The sequence below is a fragment of the Gekko japonicus genome, unplaced genomic scaffold (genome assembly GCF_001447785.1).
Source record: "Gekko japonicus isolate JY-2015 unplaced genomic scaffold, Gekko_japonicus_V1.1 scaffold469, whole genome shotgun sequence".
NCBI classification, from domain to species: domain Eukaryota; kingdom Metazoa; phylum Chordata; class Lepidosauria; order Squamata; family Gekkonidae; genus Gekko; species Gekko japonicus.
The window spans coordinates 1016432-1031044 of record NW_015173138.1 but is presented as its reverse complement, the minus strand read 5'-3'; the positions used below and the strand labels follow the sequence as shown (position 1 = coordinate 1031044).

The 14613-nt window shown below is 45.7% G+C and overlaps 1 protein-coding gene across 1 annotated transcript in view; it reads left to right on the top strand.

Moving 5' to 3' along the window:
• The window catches only part of CERS6 (ceramide synthase 6), a 47819-nt gene that overhangs the window by 29048 nt on the left and 4158 nt on the right, over positions 1 to 14613 (top strand). Inside the window, exons 6-7 of the mRNA XM_015422247.1 lie at positions 11299 to 11455; positions 12435 to 12458. Of these exons, the coding sequence (XP_015277733.1) occupies positions 11299 to 11455; positions 12435 to 12458 (181 nt within the window). The remainder of the gene's footprint in view (positions 1 to 11298; positions 11456 to 12434; positions 12459 to 14613) is intronic.

The window sequence follows — 14613 nt, the reverse complement described above, 5'->3', positions numbered from 1 at the left end:
TCCTTTGTTCCGAGCCCTTCACATCTGACGGAATACCTATGGCACGCCTTAGATGTATGGAGAGCGTTAAAATACTACATCTCCAGAACAGCTGAGCTTAGACACACAGGCTCTATGTTCATTAACATTTCTCCACCTCATACGGGGAAGAAAATGTCTAACTCGGCCATAAGCTCCACCATCAGGATGTGCATAGCCGAGGCGTACAAGAGTCAACACATCAAGGTTCCTGATGGCATTACGGCCCATTCCTTGCGTAGTGCGGCTGCCTCAGCGGCTTTTGCTAATAGGGCTTCTGTGGAAGAAGTTTGCAAAGTGGCAACCTGGATGTCCCTGTCTACTTTTATCAGACACTACAAGATCAATGTCTATGATTCTGCAGATGCAGCCTTTGGACGCCGTGTTCTGCAGTTAGTCCTGTCGGCGGAGGACGACCCCCCCACCCTATATTTAGGGGACACTGCTCTGGTAGGTCCCATACAAGATGTCCTCCACCTCAGAGGGAGAATGACCATTGGTTACTCACCGTGAAGGGTCCTTCTCCTCTGAGGTCTGGAGGACATCTTGGCCCTCCCGGGGTCGCCACACTTCCATGGGTCACCGAATGCATTTCGCCTGTCACAACATACAGAGAGAGTGAGATCAACTTACCTGAAGGTGTTTTCAGAGAGGAACGGCATTCGACTTGCCCTTGCAGTAGCCACACACTGTCCATACATGCACATCAGCATACACAAGATCTGCCTAATTTCTACAATCCTCCTGTAACCAGAGAGAGGTCTGTTGAAATACAGCAAATTGCATTTAGATTCATATGTGCTCCTGACTCTCCTTTACAAATGTAGTGGCAGGGTTTTCTTTTGGTGCATAGTCATTTCTACTGCTATGTATCTCCCTTCTTTATCTTTGAAGATTTCTTTAGGTTCCAATTATTTTTTAATATATATCACAGTCCCTCTGTTTTTTTTCTCTGCCAGAGAGTAAAATTCTTCTCCTAATTATTTGGCGACCAAGTATTTAAAGTCTTGCCTTTTGATATGAGTTTCTTGCAGACAAATGACATTACATTTTTGTTTTCCCAGCCAATGTTTCACAATTTTTCTTTTATTGGGTGAATTAAGTCCGTTTACATTCCATGATATAAATTTGTAATCCATCTTGATATCTGATTACTTCTCTCCCAAATCTTTTTCATTCTCAACATGAATCTGAGCATTCGCTCCGTTGTCTTGATCATATGTCTTTGACTTTGAAAGGTAAAGCTTACCCCTTGTGGTATTTCGCATCTGTATCTGATACTCTGCTGCCTCAGTTTGTAAGTCTCTTATATTTCTTTCTATCTTGAATAATTGCTCTGGGAAGTTCTTTCATTACTATTATCTTCTTTCCTTCCATTTCCAATGGTTCAGTAAATTGTTTCTTAAGTATAAGCTCTTTCACCCGTTTAGTTAATAACTGAACAATCACATCCCTTGGCAAATTCTTCTGTTGCGCATAAGCTGAGTTTACTCTATAGATCAAATCAAAGTTAAATTCAATATCATCCACTTCTTCTTGTAAATATTCTGCAAAGGCTTTGATTACTCTAGTACTCCTCCACTCCTCTCAATCTCAAGTGGGTCTGCATAGCCCTATATTCCATCATTGTCTCTATCCGTTTATTTTCTTTCATCACTGTATCCAGTTTTAAATTTATATCTTGTGTTCTTTGCTCTAGTTCAGTAGATTTTTGTGCTAAACTCTGAAACTCTTTCTTAATTTCTCCCACTTCTTTTTTAAGGTCAGCCACTTCAGTCACTACCAATTCTTTCATTGTGGCCATATTTTTTTCCTGCACTTCTTCCATGTGTTGAAAAGCCTCCATCATTTTTCCCCCATAGCATCCATTGCAGCTTGCCATTCCTTGTCTTTAGCCTTAGACATCCTTGGAGTCGACCACAACCCAGCTCTCTGTCTCTGTCTTAAATCTGTTGTTAAAAAAATTGGTGAAGCTCTTCACCTTCAGATGAAACTCCTCTTACACTGTTCAATTGTCCTTCATGCGCTCAGCCGAACCGCTCTATTTTCTTCTTTCGAACTTCTAATCTCAGCCAGAAATTTTAATTTTAAAAGTTAGTCCTCCCAAAAATGTCGGGCGCATCGACTCTATGGTTTTACAAACCAGAGTAGTCTCTTGTCTCTTTCACTTCCTGTCCGTCCGCTTATTCGCTCCTCTTCTCACCTTCCGGTGTCCGTTCTTCTCCCTTCCCCTTGTTTTTTCCGGTCCATCTCCTTACCCTCCGATCTTCCTCCGGTCTTCCGGACTCCTCTCAGGCCACCGTCCTGCGTCTCTTCTATTCTCCCTCTGCGTCTCTTCCGGAACACCTCCTCCTTCTCGTGCTCTTTCGGACGTAAGTTTCAGGCTCTTATCTCTCTCACCGCCACAGGAATGATAAACAATTCCCTTTTCCCCGTAAATTCGCTTCTTTTAACAACTTTTTCTCAGTCCGCTTTCACTCAAACTTTTTTAAAGTGCGTTATTTCTTATCCGGATATTTCAACATGTGCTCATCTCCACTTCCCGGTAAGTAAAATGGTAATCGTTACCTCGATTGTTTATTCAGGTTTTTGCACTGTCTCCGTTGTTCCAGATCTTTCCCCTTTAGTCTTTGAGATCGGGAAATGACGATTTTAAGCTGACATTCCAGCTCGGTGTGCTCCTTTAGTGCTGAATGCGTTCGCCCACTTCAGGAGAGGGGATCAAAATGTAACACAAGCCTCCGAGACTTGATCACACCAATCGCAACTCTCTCTTGGGTCTTGATGCCTGCCAGTCATTCCCCCTGCCTGGGGGAAGCCACATTGGACCAAAATACAGTCCAAACTGCTGTAAGGAACCACCGTCCACCCTGAGCACTTACAGGGTGCGTCAAATCGCCATTTTACCCCGACTGGAAGCCACTTTGTTTTATCTTTTCTAATCCTCAAGTGGTATTCTCGTTTAGGGGCCGCAGCCCCCTTTTCTGAAGCAGAGTCCTCGTCGGAAAACACAGAGTCCACTTCACCACATGATTTACTGTCATCTTCTTTAACGTCCTCAACTGGTTTTCCCAGTTGCAGTCTCAAGAACTCACGCGCTTTGGAAACAGAGTCATTTTTTTCTTTTTTGTCCTGGTGTTTGAAAATGACGCCTTCAGGGGTCAGCCACCTGTAGGAAATGCTGTTTGTTTGTTTGTAAAAAAAAGAATTAAGTCTTTGTACTTCTTCCTCTTCTTCCTTATTTCCAAAGGAATGTCTTTTAGAATCCTAATGGTATTGCCCCCCATTTTCAGGGGTGTTCCTGTAGTTGCTTTCAGGATTAAATCCCTCACATGTCTCTTCGAGAATCTAACCACTATCTCTCCAGGCAGATTATTTTTCTTGATGTAGACGGGATAGCCCCTATAGACCACATCCATTTAGTTTATAAGGTATTCTACTTTTAAATCTGTAACTGGAGCTAATGCATCGCTCAAAAGTTGTTTTAGATTCTCGACTTTTGATTCAGGGACTCCTTGGAACCGGAGTACCAGGTTAGCTTTCTCCATTTGCAATTGTAACAGTTGAGATTCATCTGAAGCTTGCTTCCTTTCCAGCATTTGCACCTTTTTCTTTACTTTTTTAGAGTTGGCATCTATTTCCTTTACTTTCTCACCTGTTTGCTCCGTCTTTTTTGTAGTTTCAGACAGTTGGAGCTGCTGAGCTTTAGAGTTGTTAGCTGCTGATTGATGTTAGTCATCTGATCCAGTAGAGGGCGCAAAAAGTCTGCCAAAAGTTTAGAGAACTCAGTGGTCTCTTCCGGTCGTGCACTCATGCTTCCCAGTAGTTTCACTTTTGCTTGTTTGTCCCTCTCCATATTTTTCCACACAATTTTTATGGATTGTTTACTTTTATAAAAATTTGCTAAAGTCTCTGAAATTTGCCCATACACTTGTCCGTGCTTGGTAAGTTTCTTAAAACAGATTTTAACGCTTTTGCCTCCACTCCCCCCCTTGTTCAATCGCTTTTTAGTCTCTGCATTTAGTCTCCTATCAGCTAGCGTGCAGATCGCACGTCCGGGAGGTGCGTCCACCAGCGTGTTGCCATAAACTGGAGGTCCGCGCGTGTCACTTTTCTGACATGGATTTGGGGGGGGGAGTATGTAAATCTGTAAGACATGAATATCATTCATACCTGTTGTTGCATATACATGAATAAAGAACCCCATTAGCTGTAGGTGCCTATCACAAGAGGATCTTTACCCTTAACTGGATGTATAATTTCCCTCCACATACGGTACGTGTTGAGAAAACTGCTGTGCTCTGAATTAGAGCTGGTGGTGGTGGTTTGCATATTATAATCCTAGTACATCTATGGAGTTATTAACGTTAATGCAAGTACAGCTATGAAGTTATTAACATTAACAAATTCAATTGAAGTTCTGAGGCTTGTCCTTTTATTTCATAACTATTTTGCATAGTTTATGGGGTCCATAGGAGTATCTTAGTCGGTGCTGAGCTATGGATCTTTTTACTGAATCTGCTGACCTGCTAATTCTGCAGCAGTAGTAACACTGAACAACAGCGTGTACATTTTATGTAATCGATATCCATTTAATGGCGCTAGAAGGATGGGTTTAATAAATCTGGAATTCTTACAACATTTTTGTTCCTGTTGATACAGGAGGTGCCAGTTCTAGTTTTTTTGTTATCTGGTTTTGTTTGGTAATGTTTGTTTTTTAATTAGCTGTGCACAGTTGTGGCAGAGGATTTTGCAAGAAACACTTTTTTTAAGTTGCAAAAAGCTATGGGGCTTTTTCCACATGGAATCAGACAGGGTTATGTTTTCATTTTGCCTGTGTCATTTGAAGGATAATAAATTGGATTTTTAAAACAGCAACAATTTGAAAATGTACCCTGCCTTCCACTGTGATCAACAAGGGTAGAAAGAAATGTGCTGGCAGTAGTCAAGTTTAATCAACTGGGAAGCCTTATGGATACTGTCACACAAGACAGACTTGGTCAGGGGAATTTATTCCATTCTCAAATTATGTTCTAATGTAGTGTGGCCTAAGGGAGATACCTTGATGGGGCTGTTAAATGATCCAAAGAAAGTTTGGCACAGTTTCTTAATTCAAAAATCAGTGTTCTGGTGTTAGGACTAATTGATGCCAAGGCTGTACAGAGCAGCAGAGGCATATTTAGCAAGATAAATTTCTGTGTTGCGGCGGTTAGATTGGAATCTAGTAGCACTTTAGAGACCAAGAAGTGTTTCGGGGTATACACTTTTGGGAGAAAGTCCCTTTGTCAGACACCTAAAACGGGATGTTTCTGTTCTTTTGGTAACAAACGTCTGTCACAAATACACCAAGCGAAACACTTGTTCACTGATAGGCCAATGATAATGTGACTGTGTAGTTATATATGTATATAAATTCAAAAGGGAATTAGATAAGCATATGGAGCAGAGGTCCATGAGTGGCTATTAGCCACAAGGTATAGATAGGGACTCTGGGGCAAGTGATGCTCTGTCATCTTGGTGCTTGGGGGGGTCAACAGTGGGAGGGCTTCTAATGTCCTGGCCCCACTGGTGGACCTCCTGATGGCACTGGTATTTCTGGCCACTGTGTGATACAGAGTGTTGGACTGGATGGGCCTTTGGCCTGATCCAACATTGGTATCTCTTATGTTCTTCTTCTTCTTATGTTCTTAAGAAGAGGAAATGAGTACAAGCTGCCAGCAGAAGACGGACAGGGATGTAATTTTACATGATTCCACCTCATTTCAGCAGCACCCAATCTGATGACGCATTTTGTTTAAAAGACTCTCCCGACCCTCAGAGAGGAGTAACAGAAGTTCTCAGAGGGGGTGCATCATTAAAAAAAAAATCGGGCTAGTGAATAACAACATTCTGTTATCTATCGCTGCATTTGGCTAGGAACTTCTGAACCCTCCTTTATTAACTTGCGCCTTTTCAGGCCTGTGCTTGTAATCCTGAATGTGTGTATCTGTTCCTGTTCTTCCGAGGATCTTTGCAGTAACCAACAAATTTTGAGGTACTGGCATTTGTGATAGTGGCCAAAGAGCAAAAAGATAAATACAGTTGAACGCAACAGAACATCTTTGAACACACCATTAAACATAAAATAATTGCCTTGTTTTGGGTTTAATTTAAGTAGCCGAAAGACCCCTTGATCTCACCAGGACTTTAAGGAACCATTTTTCTAAGCTTCGGTGCTTCCTGCATCATTTTTATTGCTTATTAGTGTTAGAACAGCAATGATCTTTGGGGCTGAGTTGGCATCTGGGCAGAAGCCAGGAGCTGCAGTAAACTTATGAACAAAATTACGGGGGGAAATAATGAATGGAAAAATAGTAGAGACAGAAACAAAGGGAGGAAAAATGCATGTTGTTGCTCTGCAGTAAATTTTATCAGAACTCTGAACGTTCTGTTTCCACCAGAAGATCTGTTAGATGGCTTGCTGGTTGAATTCACCTGCATGCCGATGGCACCATCTGTAGCTATGGGAGCATCTGATGCCCATCTTCTTTTTCAGGACACCCAGTCAAAAAAAAAAAAAAAATCTGAAATTTGCTTTCTTCTTTGTAGCAGTATTCAAAACTACGCATTGACAGCCCCAGGACCTGTCTCTGCTGTGTGGCTTGTTTGATCTAAGCTTTGATTATCCTTTTAAGACCATGAACAGAAGTCTCCTCTCGGTAGCACGGAGCAGGCAGCTTCTCAAAGATAAACGTGATCAAAACAAAAGGCAGGTCCTCCTCCAAGTGATGCAAGTCAGTGGGCCAGGCCGTGCAGCTCTGCCTGAAGCTGCCACCACTGCGGCTCCTGCTGCAGCCAGGGTGGGAGTCACCGTTCCAGCAAAAGAGGGTGATCAGGGCTGGAGTTAGGTTCCCCGGAAACCACGGCCTCCCTTCATCTCCTCCTGTCTTGTTCTGCAATCTCTTATTCCTGGGGGGCCCACTGATGTCCCAGGGTAACACTGATGACAGTTTTTAAAATTTATGTCTGAGCAGAGCTTGTGGAGCCACTGGAGGACGGACAAGTGGCGCAACTCCCGACAGGTTTTGCCGTGGCCCTCCTTGAGCTTCAGCTACTTCTATCTTTCATTTCTGCTTTCTGCTTTCTCCCACCTCTCTCGGCTCCCTGTCACTTCCCACTTCCAAACCACTTTTCTCTAGGGTTGCCATCCTCCAGGTGGGGCCTGGGGATCTCCCGCTTTTACAACGGATCTCCAGCTGACAGGGGTCAGCTCCCCCTGCAGAAAATGGCTGCTTTGAAGGGTGGCCTCTACGGCATTGTACTATGTTGAGGCCCCTCCCTTCCCCTCCCCAAATCCCACCCTCTCTTGGCTCCACCCCGAAAGTCTTCAGGTATTTTCCAATCCGGACCTGGCAACCCTCCTCTTCTCTCCCACTTCCCAGACCGGACTGCCTTTCTTCTTCTTAAATGCTGTGAAGTTTCTCTGGAGGTTTCTCTGTCACTTCTTGCATCAGTTCTCCACTTCCTGTGCCCTTCTCTACCAGACCAAGTTCCTTTTTTCCAGTGTTCGTGTGTTTGTGTGTGTGTGTGTGTGTGTGTGTAACAGAGAGAGAGAAAGAGAGAGAGTGCTGGCTGCAAATTTTTCCATCTTGCTTGAGCATGTGCATCTCAGTTTCTGCCATCTGCTGAAAAAATAAAATGTGAAAATTAAAAAACCATTGATGTTGCACATGAAATGTGTTTTTTGGACAGCAACAGACCTACAAATCACAACAGGGCTAGCAACATATCCGGCTGACAAGTCAGCACTCAAGAGCCAGTTTGGTATTAGTTATTAGAGTGTTGGACTAGGATCTGGGAAACCGAGGTTTGAATCCCCACTCTGCTATGGAAGCTTGCCGGTTGACCTTGGTTGTGTGACTGTCGCTGTCAGCCTAACCTACCTCACAGGGCTGTTGTGAGGATAAAACTGAGGAGAGGAGAACGGTGTAACCCACTTGGGTCCCCACTGGGGAGAAAGGCAGGGTATAAATGGAGTCAATAAATAATGGTATATTATCATCATCCACATTATAGCGTATTAGGCCTGGACAAAATTAGTCCCATTTGAACAATAAATATGTCCTTGAAAATATATGTGTTGTATATGTCTACAGAATAGCCATGAATGATCTAATAGTATATGTTGTCTTGCATTAAAAAAATCATAGCATGGTAAGTAAAATTTGCAAAGCATTTCACACATTCCAAAAGAGAAAGAAAAATAATTGAGAGTTTTGTTTTTGTTTTTTTACTTCCAGTGGTCTCTAAAATTTTCAGTTTCTCTATGGGAAAAACTGAAACTTCCAGGAGCCTCCCTGCCTCTGGGTTTCTGGGGGTTCCACTTATATCCCTCCTTTCCTTCATCACGGAACTCAAGGAAGCTTCCACCGCAGGGCTCCCATGTAGGCACTGATCAGACCACATAGGCACAGATCAGCTTGAGCAAAACTTGTTACCACCACGTGCCCTGAAACCACTGTTCCCAGTGCTCCCCTATCTGCTGTGTAAGGTTTAGTCCCAGCTAAATTGACAGTTTTCCTTTTCCTCACAGAAACTGGATTACCAAAGTGTTCTTCCCCCATAAATGCTTGAACATAGCTCAACCAACCAGTGTCCAAAGCTTTACAGCTGGGAGCTCAGTGCAGCATAGAATAATGGGGGGGAAACTTGATAAACTTGCCATCTAGTGGTTACATTCGGTATTATCTCTCCTTATTAATAAAAGCGATTTGGGGTGGCAAAGTTCTATTCACGCCAAAATCAGTTGGCCGTCTGAACTGCCATTCCAAAGGTGCTGCCCACACAAGCCCCAGCCACCAGCTTGCCCTCAGTATGCACGGAGCCGCCAGACGGAATGTGCGGTCGGCAGCTGGACACTTGGCTGAGCCCCTTCCTCCCACCCCCGGACTGGTTGTCGTCACGCTCGGCTGACTTGGTGCACAGCCTGCGAGCGGACAGGGGCTGACGCACCACTGAGGCAAAGAGCCATTGAGGCAGCCTGGAGGCCGCTGGACGCAGCAGGGCCCAGCGGTATGAGGAGGGCGGAAAGGGGGGATGGGCCTCGCTTTCCTCTGATGCAATGGGCACCCCGGCCCCTTCACCACCTGCTAGGTCGTCGGCCCAAGCCCGCTCCTGTTGCTGCCGGCACAGCCGTCATGGGCCGCCGAGGCCCGAGCCACGTCAGTGACCAGGCTGCGAGCAGGCGGGGGCTGGTGCGCCGCCCGGCCGAAGACCAATTAAGCCAGCCCGGAGGCCACCGCATTGCAGCACAGCCCCAGGGTCTGGGGCGGGGGGGGGGAAGCAGGCGGAAGGGCCTCACTTCGATCTGATGTGACGGGCAACCAGGCCCCTTCACGAGCCGCGGGTTCATCTGGATGAGCCTGGGCCTGCTGTCACCATAACCGTACTAGCCCACCAAGGCACGCCAGTGGACAGCCTGCGCGTGGAAGGGGACTGGCACGCTGTTGGGGTGCACGGCTGTCAAGGCAGCCCGGAGGCCTCTGGCCGCAGCCGCCCAGGAAGTCAGTCACTGCCCACCGACCCCAGGGTCTGCGTCGTTGGTCCGAGCCCACTCCTGCCGCCACTGGGGTCTGGGGGGGGGGGGAAGCAGGCGGAAGGGCCTCACTTCGATCTGATGTGACGGGCAACCAGGCCCCTTCACGAGCCGCGGGTTCATCTGGATGAGCCTGGGCCTGCTGTCACCATAACCGTACTAGCCCACCAAGGCACGCCAGTGGACAGCCTGCGCGTGGAAGGGGACTGGCACGCTGTTGGGGTGCACGGCTGTCAAGGCAGCCCGGAGGCCTCTGGCCGCAGCCGCCCAGGAAGTCAGTCACTGCCCACCGACCCCAGGGTCTGCGGGGGGGGAGCGCGGGACGGGCCCCCGCTTTCTTTCTAGCACCCGTTGTCTTCTCCCTACAACAGACTTCCCTCCTAGTAAACTTATAAATCAGTGAGATTTTAGGGAGGTCTTCCCCTCTCTTTAATTCGTGTCATCATTTGAGATTTATTATTCAATGAGAGGAGGAGGAGATTGGATTTATACCCCGCCCTTCACTCAGTCTCAGAGAGGCTTACAAACTCCTTTCCCTTCCCCTCCCCATAATAGACACCCTGTGAGGTAGGTGGGGTTGAGAGAGATCTTTGGAGAACTGCTCTTTCAAAAACAGCTCTGACAGAACTGTGGCTTGCTCAAGGTCATCCAGCAGCTGCAAGTGGAGGAGTGGGGAATCAAACCTGGTTCTCCCAGATTAGAGTCTGCGTACATAACCACTACACCAAACTGGCTCTCAGTAAGAGGTGCCGATAAATAACACTGAAATTAAAACAGCCATGACTGGTTTTTATTGCCACATTATTGAACTGTTGACTTATTATTGTTCACTCTTAAGCATTTGAAACAAAACAGCCGCCTCTTCAAGAAAAAAAAAGTTACTCTGTCTTGGTACAGAGAGAAGACATGTCAAGTATTCTTGGTAATGTTTTGTGGCATGCCAGGAACCTGGAGCGAGCTCATTGTTTCCTGAGAAGAAGTCAAAGGACAATTCTAAAAAACAACCAGTCCTGCAAAATGATCAGGGAAAAGGAGTCCTTCTAGACTCCTCAATATATGCAGAAGAAGAAGAGATTGGATTTATACCCTGCCCTTCACTCAGAGCGGCTTACAAACTCCTTTCCCTTCCTCTCCCCACAACAGACACCCTGTGAGATAGGTGGGGCTGAGAGAGTTTCTTTCCAGAACTGTCCTTGAGAGAACAGCTCTGACAGAACTATGGCTTGCCCAAGGTCATCCAACAGCTGCAAGTGGAGGAGTGGGGAATCAAACCCCGGTTCTCCCAGATTTGAGTCCGTGCACTTAACCTCTACCTGTGGGAATAAGGACATAAAAAGCAGCAGCACTGCCAGATCTGGACCCCGGAACACTAAACTGCAAAAAAGACAAATGTTCATCCATGTCCATTCAGCTACAGCTCGACAAAAGGTTTCGCATGAAGCCCAAATGGAGAGTAAAAAAGCACTGTGTTGAATTGTAGTTTTTGAGACAAATGTGCAGAATCTTTGTATTGGCGCTGAAGCCTTTTTTTGGTAGGTACATCACAGAGAATGTTTTGTGTGGGTGAGATCCATGAGCTACTAGCTTGCATGCTGTGTTGCTTCCACAAGTAATAACTGGAGTGTGTGGGGGGGGGGGATCAACTCCAGTAGGTGAACCATTTGTCTGTACTTCCATTCTGACCTCTCTTCTCTCTTTCTTATCAGGATATTGAACACAGTAATATTTGAACTTCCTGAAGTGATCGGCAGCTTTCCTGCCTTGTCAATCTTTGTCATTTTACTTCTGGTCCTTCAAGTCCTCCACTGTTTTTGGTCTTACCTAATAGTAAAAACAGCGTATAGAGCGATTTCTAAAGGCAAGGTAAGAGAACAAAATCCAGTTTTACAACTTTTTTTATTGCTTTTGGTTTACAAATTAAGTACTCTTTGTGTGTGAAATGATTCATTTTGGAATGCCAGCTGCATCCGAGAGTTGTGTTGTTGTGCATTGGAATGAGCCGCATTAAGCACCACCAGAGAATGAGACCGCTTATGACTTTGGAAGTCCATGATTAGATCACCCAGTGTGTGGTTTGGCTTCAGGAAGCTGCTGTTGGAGGGAGGGCGCAGAAAAAAGACGCAATATTGGTACCCTCCCCCTTCCATCATGGTTAATAAAAGTACTGGAAAGGGCATTTTCAGCTGGGGGAAAGGGTACAGGTAGGGAAATAGATAAACTCCATTCCCCACCCCACAGCCCTAATCCTGGTTGGCTTTTCCCCCCAACGGCTTTTTGTGGCTAAACAGAGAGTCCAAAAAGAGGTCCCAAGTGGCATGTGTTGTTTGGCCCTGATACCCCTCTTGAACCAAACATGAATGCAGGTTCAATTTATGCTTGTATTAGATTGTCTGTGGGGCCTCTGTTCTCTATCGGGAGGCACTGGTTTCTGAGGGCCACAGACGGGGCCTACAGTCACAAGCCTAGGTGGTCCCAGTTCCAACTCCCTCACAGGAATACTGGCACAGTTTGCATGTTTATGCACATTTATGGATTATATTTTGACATGCAAAATGTTTTACCAGCGTACCTTAAAAATACTGTATGCAATTCAGCTCTGAGCATTTCCAGAATACAAAACCACAAGTCACTTTTGACAATGGGGATTAATACATGAGGCTCTCAGATCAATGTTGGGTGGCCTCCATGCAGGTCTGATCCCCAGCCCCTTTTGAACGGAAGCCTGACGGTTGCCCATGTGGTGTCTCAAGGCTGCATTTCCGCAATAGCCACTCATCTGTCACCAAACAAGATGCAATATTTCTTAACCTTCTTGGTTGTTTTCTTTGTGCTGCCTTTGAAGGCTGGGAAGTGGAACCCTTTGCATGTAAGTTTTCCCCAACAAATTTACCCCAAAATTTACCTCTGTTTCTTGATCTTCAATAACTTTCTGTCCTTTTCCTTCAATAGTTTGCTTTTCTGCATCCACTTTCATTTTGTTTTCTATTGCAAGCTCTTTGGTGTGGAAAAGACCAAACAGTTATTCCATGTATTACACTTCTGGGTAGAGTTCCTAGGTGTGAAAGGAAAACCAATACTGACTTTGATTTCTGTTGACACCTGTTGTGGAAGGAACTCTTTGAAAATGGAAAAGACCAAAAATCAAGTGGTCTCCTACAGTTGCTTGAATATTCCCGAGATGAGCTTTAAAATGAAAAATATGATCCCTCATCCCCACCCCTGCAGATAACTTCCAAGTTCCAGGTGGAGGAAAGAACTGACATTGCATGCAAATCTATGTGAGGATACTTTGGAATCCAGAGTTACTTAACCCTTGTTCTAAAAATTTTTAGCACACTGGGTTACCTCATCGGTTGAATCTGGAAACAACCAACTCCCACAGAAATACTGAGACAGATTTTATTAAAAGTATTAAAAGATTCTTACAAATACAGACCGTTTTTATGTATGGACGGGTCTATAAAACAGAGTTCAAAAGACCCCATGTGGCGCACTTACAAAGCTTATATAAGACTTCATATCCAGGTCCCTTACAGCCAATTCCTGCATAGATTTCACAACGTTACCTTACTTGGGCTGCAGTCACACATACTGAATAATCCACTTTCAGTGCATTTTCCAACTGGATTTTTACTGTGTGAATTGGCAAAATGCAGTTGGAAAGTGGATTGAAAGTGGATTATTTAGTGTGTGTGGGTTGGAAGTAGGTTTGCCAAGTCCCCCCAGGGGGCGGGGAACCTCCCGCCCGAGAGGCCCGTTATCCGCCGGTGGCGGATCGGGCCCCGGGGGAACCCCACCCCCAAAGCACGCGACGTGCCCGGCGTCAGCACGTCACCCGAAAGTGACGCAGTTGCGTCAGGCGGGTTGGGGGCGGGGCCGCGGTCATCCGAGGAAAAACTATGGTTTTCCCTCGGATGATTGTGGCCCCACCCCCGGCATGCCCGACGTGGTTGCGTCACTTCCGGGTGACGTAATTGCGGTGCTGGAGTCCCCCGCTGTACATACAGTAAGGACTTGGCAACCCTAGTTGGAAGACCTGACTGCAGTTAAAGCTATTGTGGCAGAAGCTGATTGTCCAATACTTGCTGCACCACAGGGCATGTGCAAAGCTTGCATGAGTACGTGACTGCTCCACTAGGTCTTAAAGGCCTTGCTGCTGACATGATTAGGCCTGACCCAGAGTTTCCAATTACACCCTTTTGGCAACAAGTGGCTCATACGAATATTTTCCTTGAGTGAGAATAACATTCATTTATGGAAGAGGTTTGTTAATAGTTTTCACCCAGTGTGTTGAACTGACAAATATATGGAGAGGTTGAGGGGGCCTTGCACGGGGAACCTCCTCCCCCCATCTCCATTTTCCCTGCTCCCAGGCCCACCACGGCCTCCGTTGCTTTACTCCTTTTCCTGCTTCCTTCCTTCCCTCCCTCACACAGACCTGTCACATTTCCCCATCAGCCATTTTTCCTCCTGTTCTTCCTTCTTTCCTCCTTGTAGCTTTTCTGTTTTTCCCGCTTTCTTGACTCCAGCCGGTACACATTGCCACCTGCCTTCTGCTCCGTTTTTCTTTCCTTCCACTCACCTCATCTTCCTTCTTGCCTTGTGTTGATTGATTGCCCACTCTTTCAGTCTCCAGCTCACCTCCAGTGCTGAGATGACTCTGCAGCAGCCATTTTGGATTACCATAGTTATCCAGGTAATCCAAAATAGCTGCCGAGATCCTCTGGAAATTTTGAGATTTTGGCATTTTGAAACACGTTATTTCTCACGTCTCCTACAATTTAAAGTTTGTCTGCAAACTGGGAATTCCCCCAAGTTTGTACAAAGAGCTCCCTCCTCTGTACATGGCCCTAATCCGTGGATTTCAGTTTAATTTTGTTCTCTAAGTAAATATATCCATCGAAGCTATCTTTCTCTGACTACCCTTGGGGGGGAAAATGCTACCTTTTCCCCTTGATGAAGTAGTAACAGCATGCTCCAGAACAATGCTCTATGAAGATGTCCTCTGCCCCCCCCCCCCG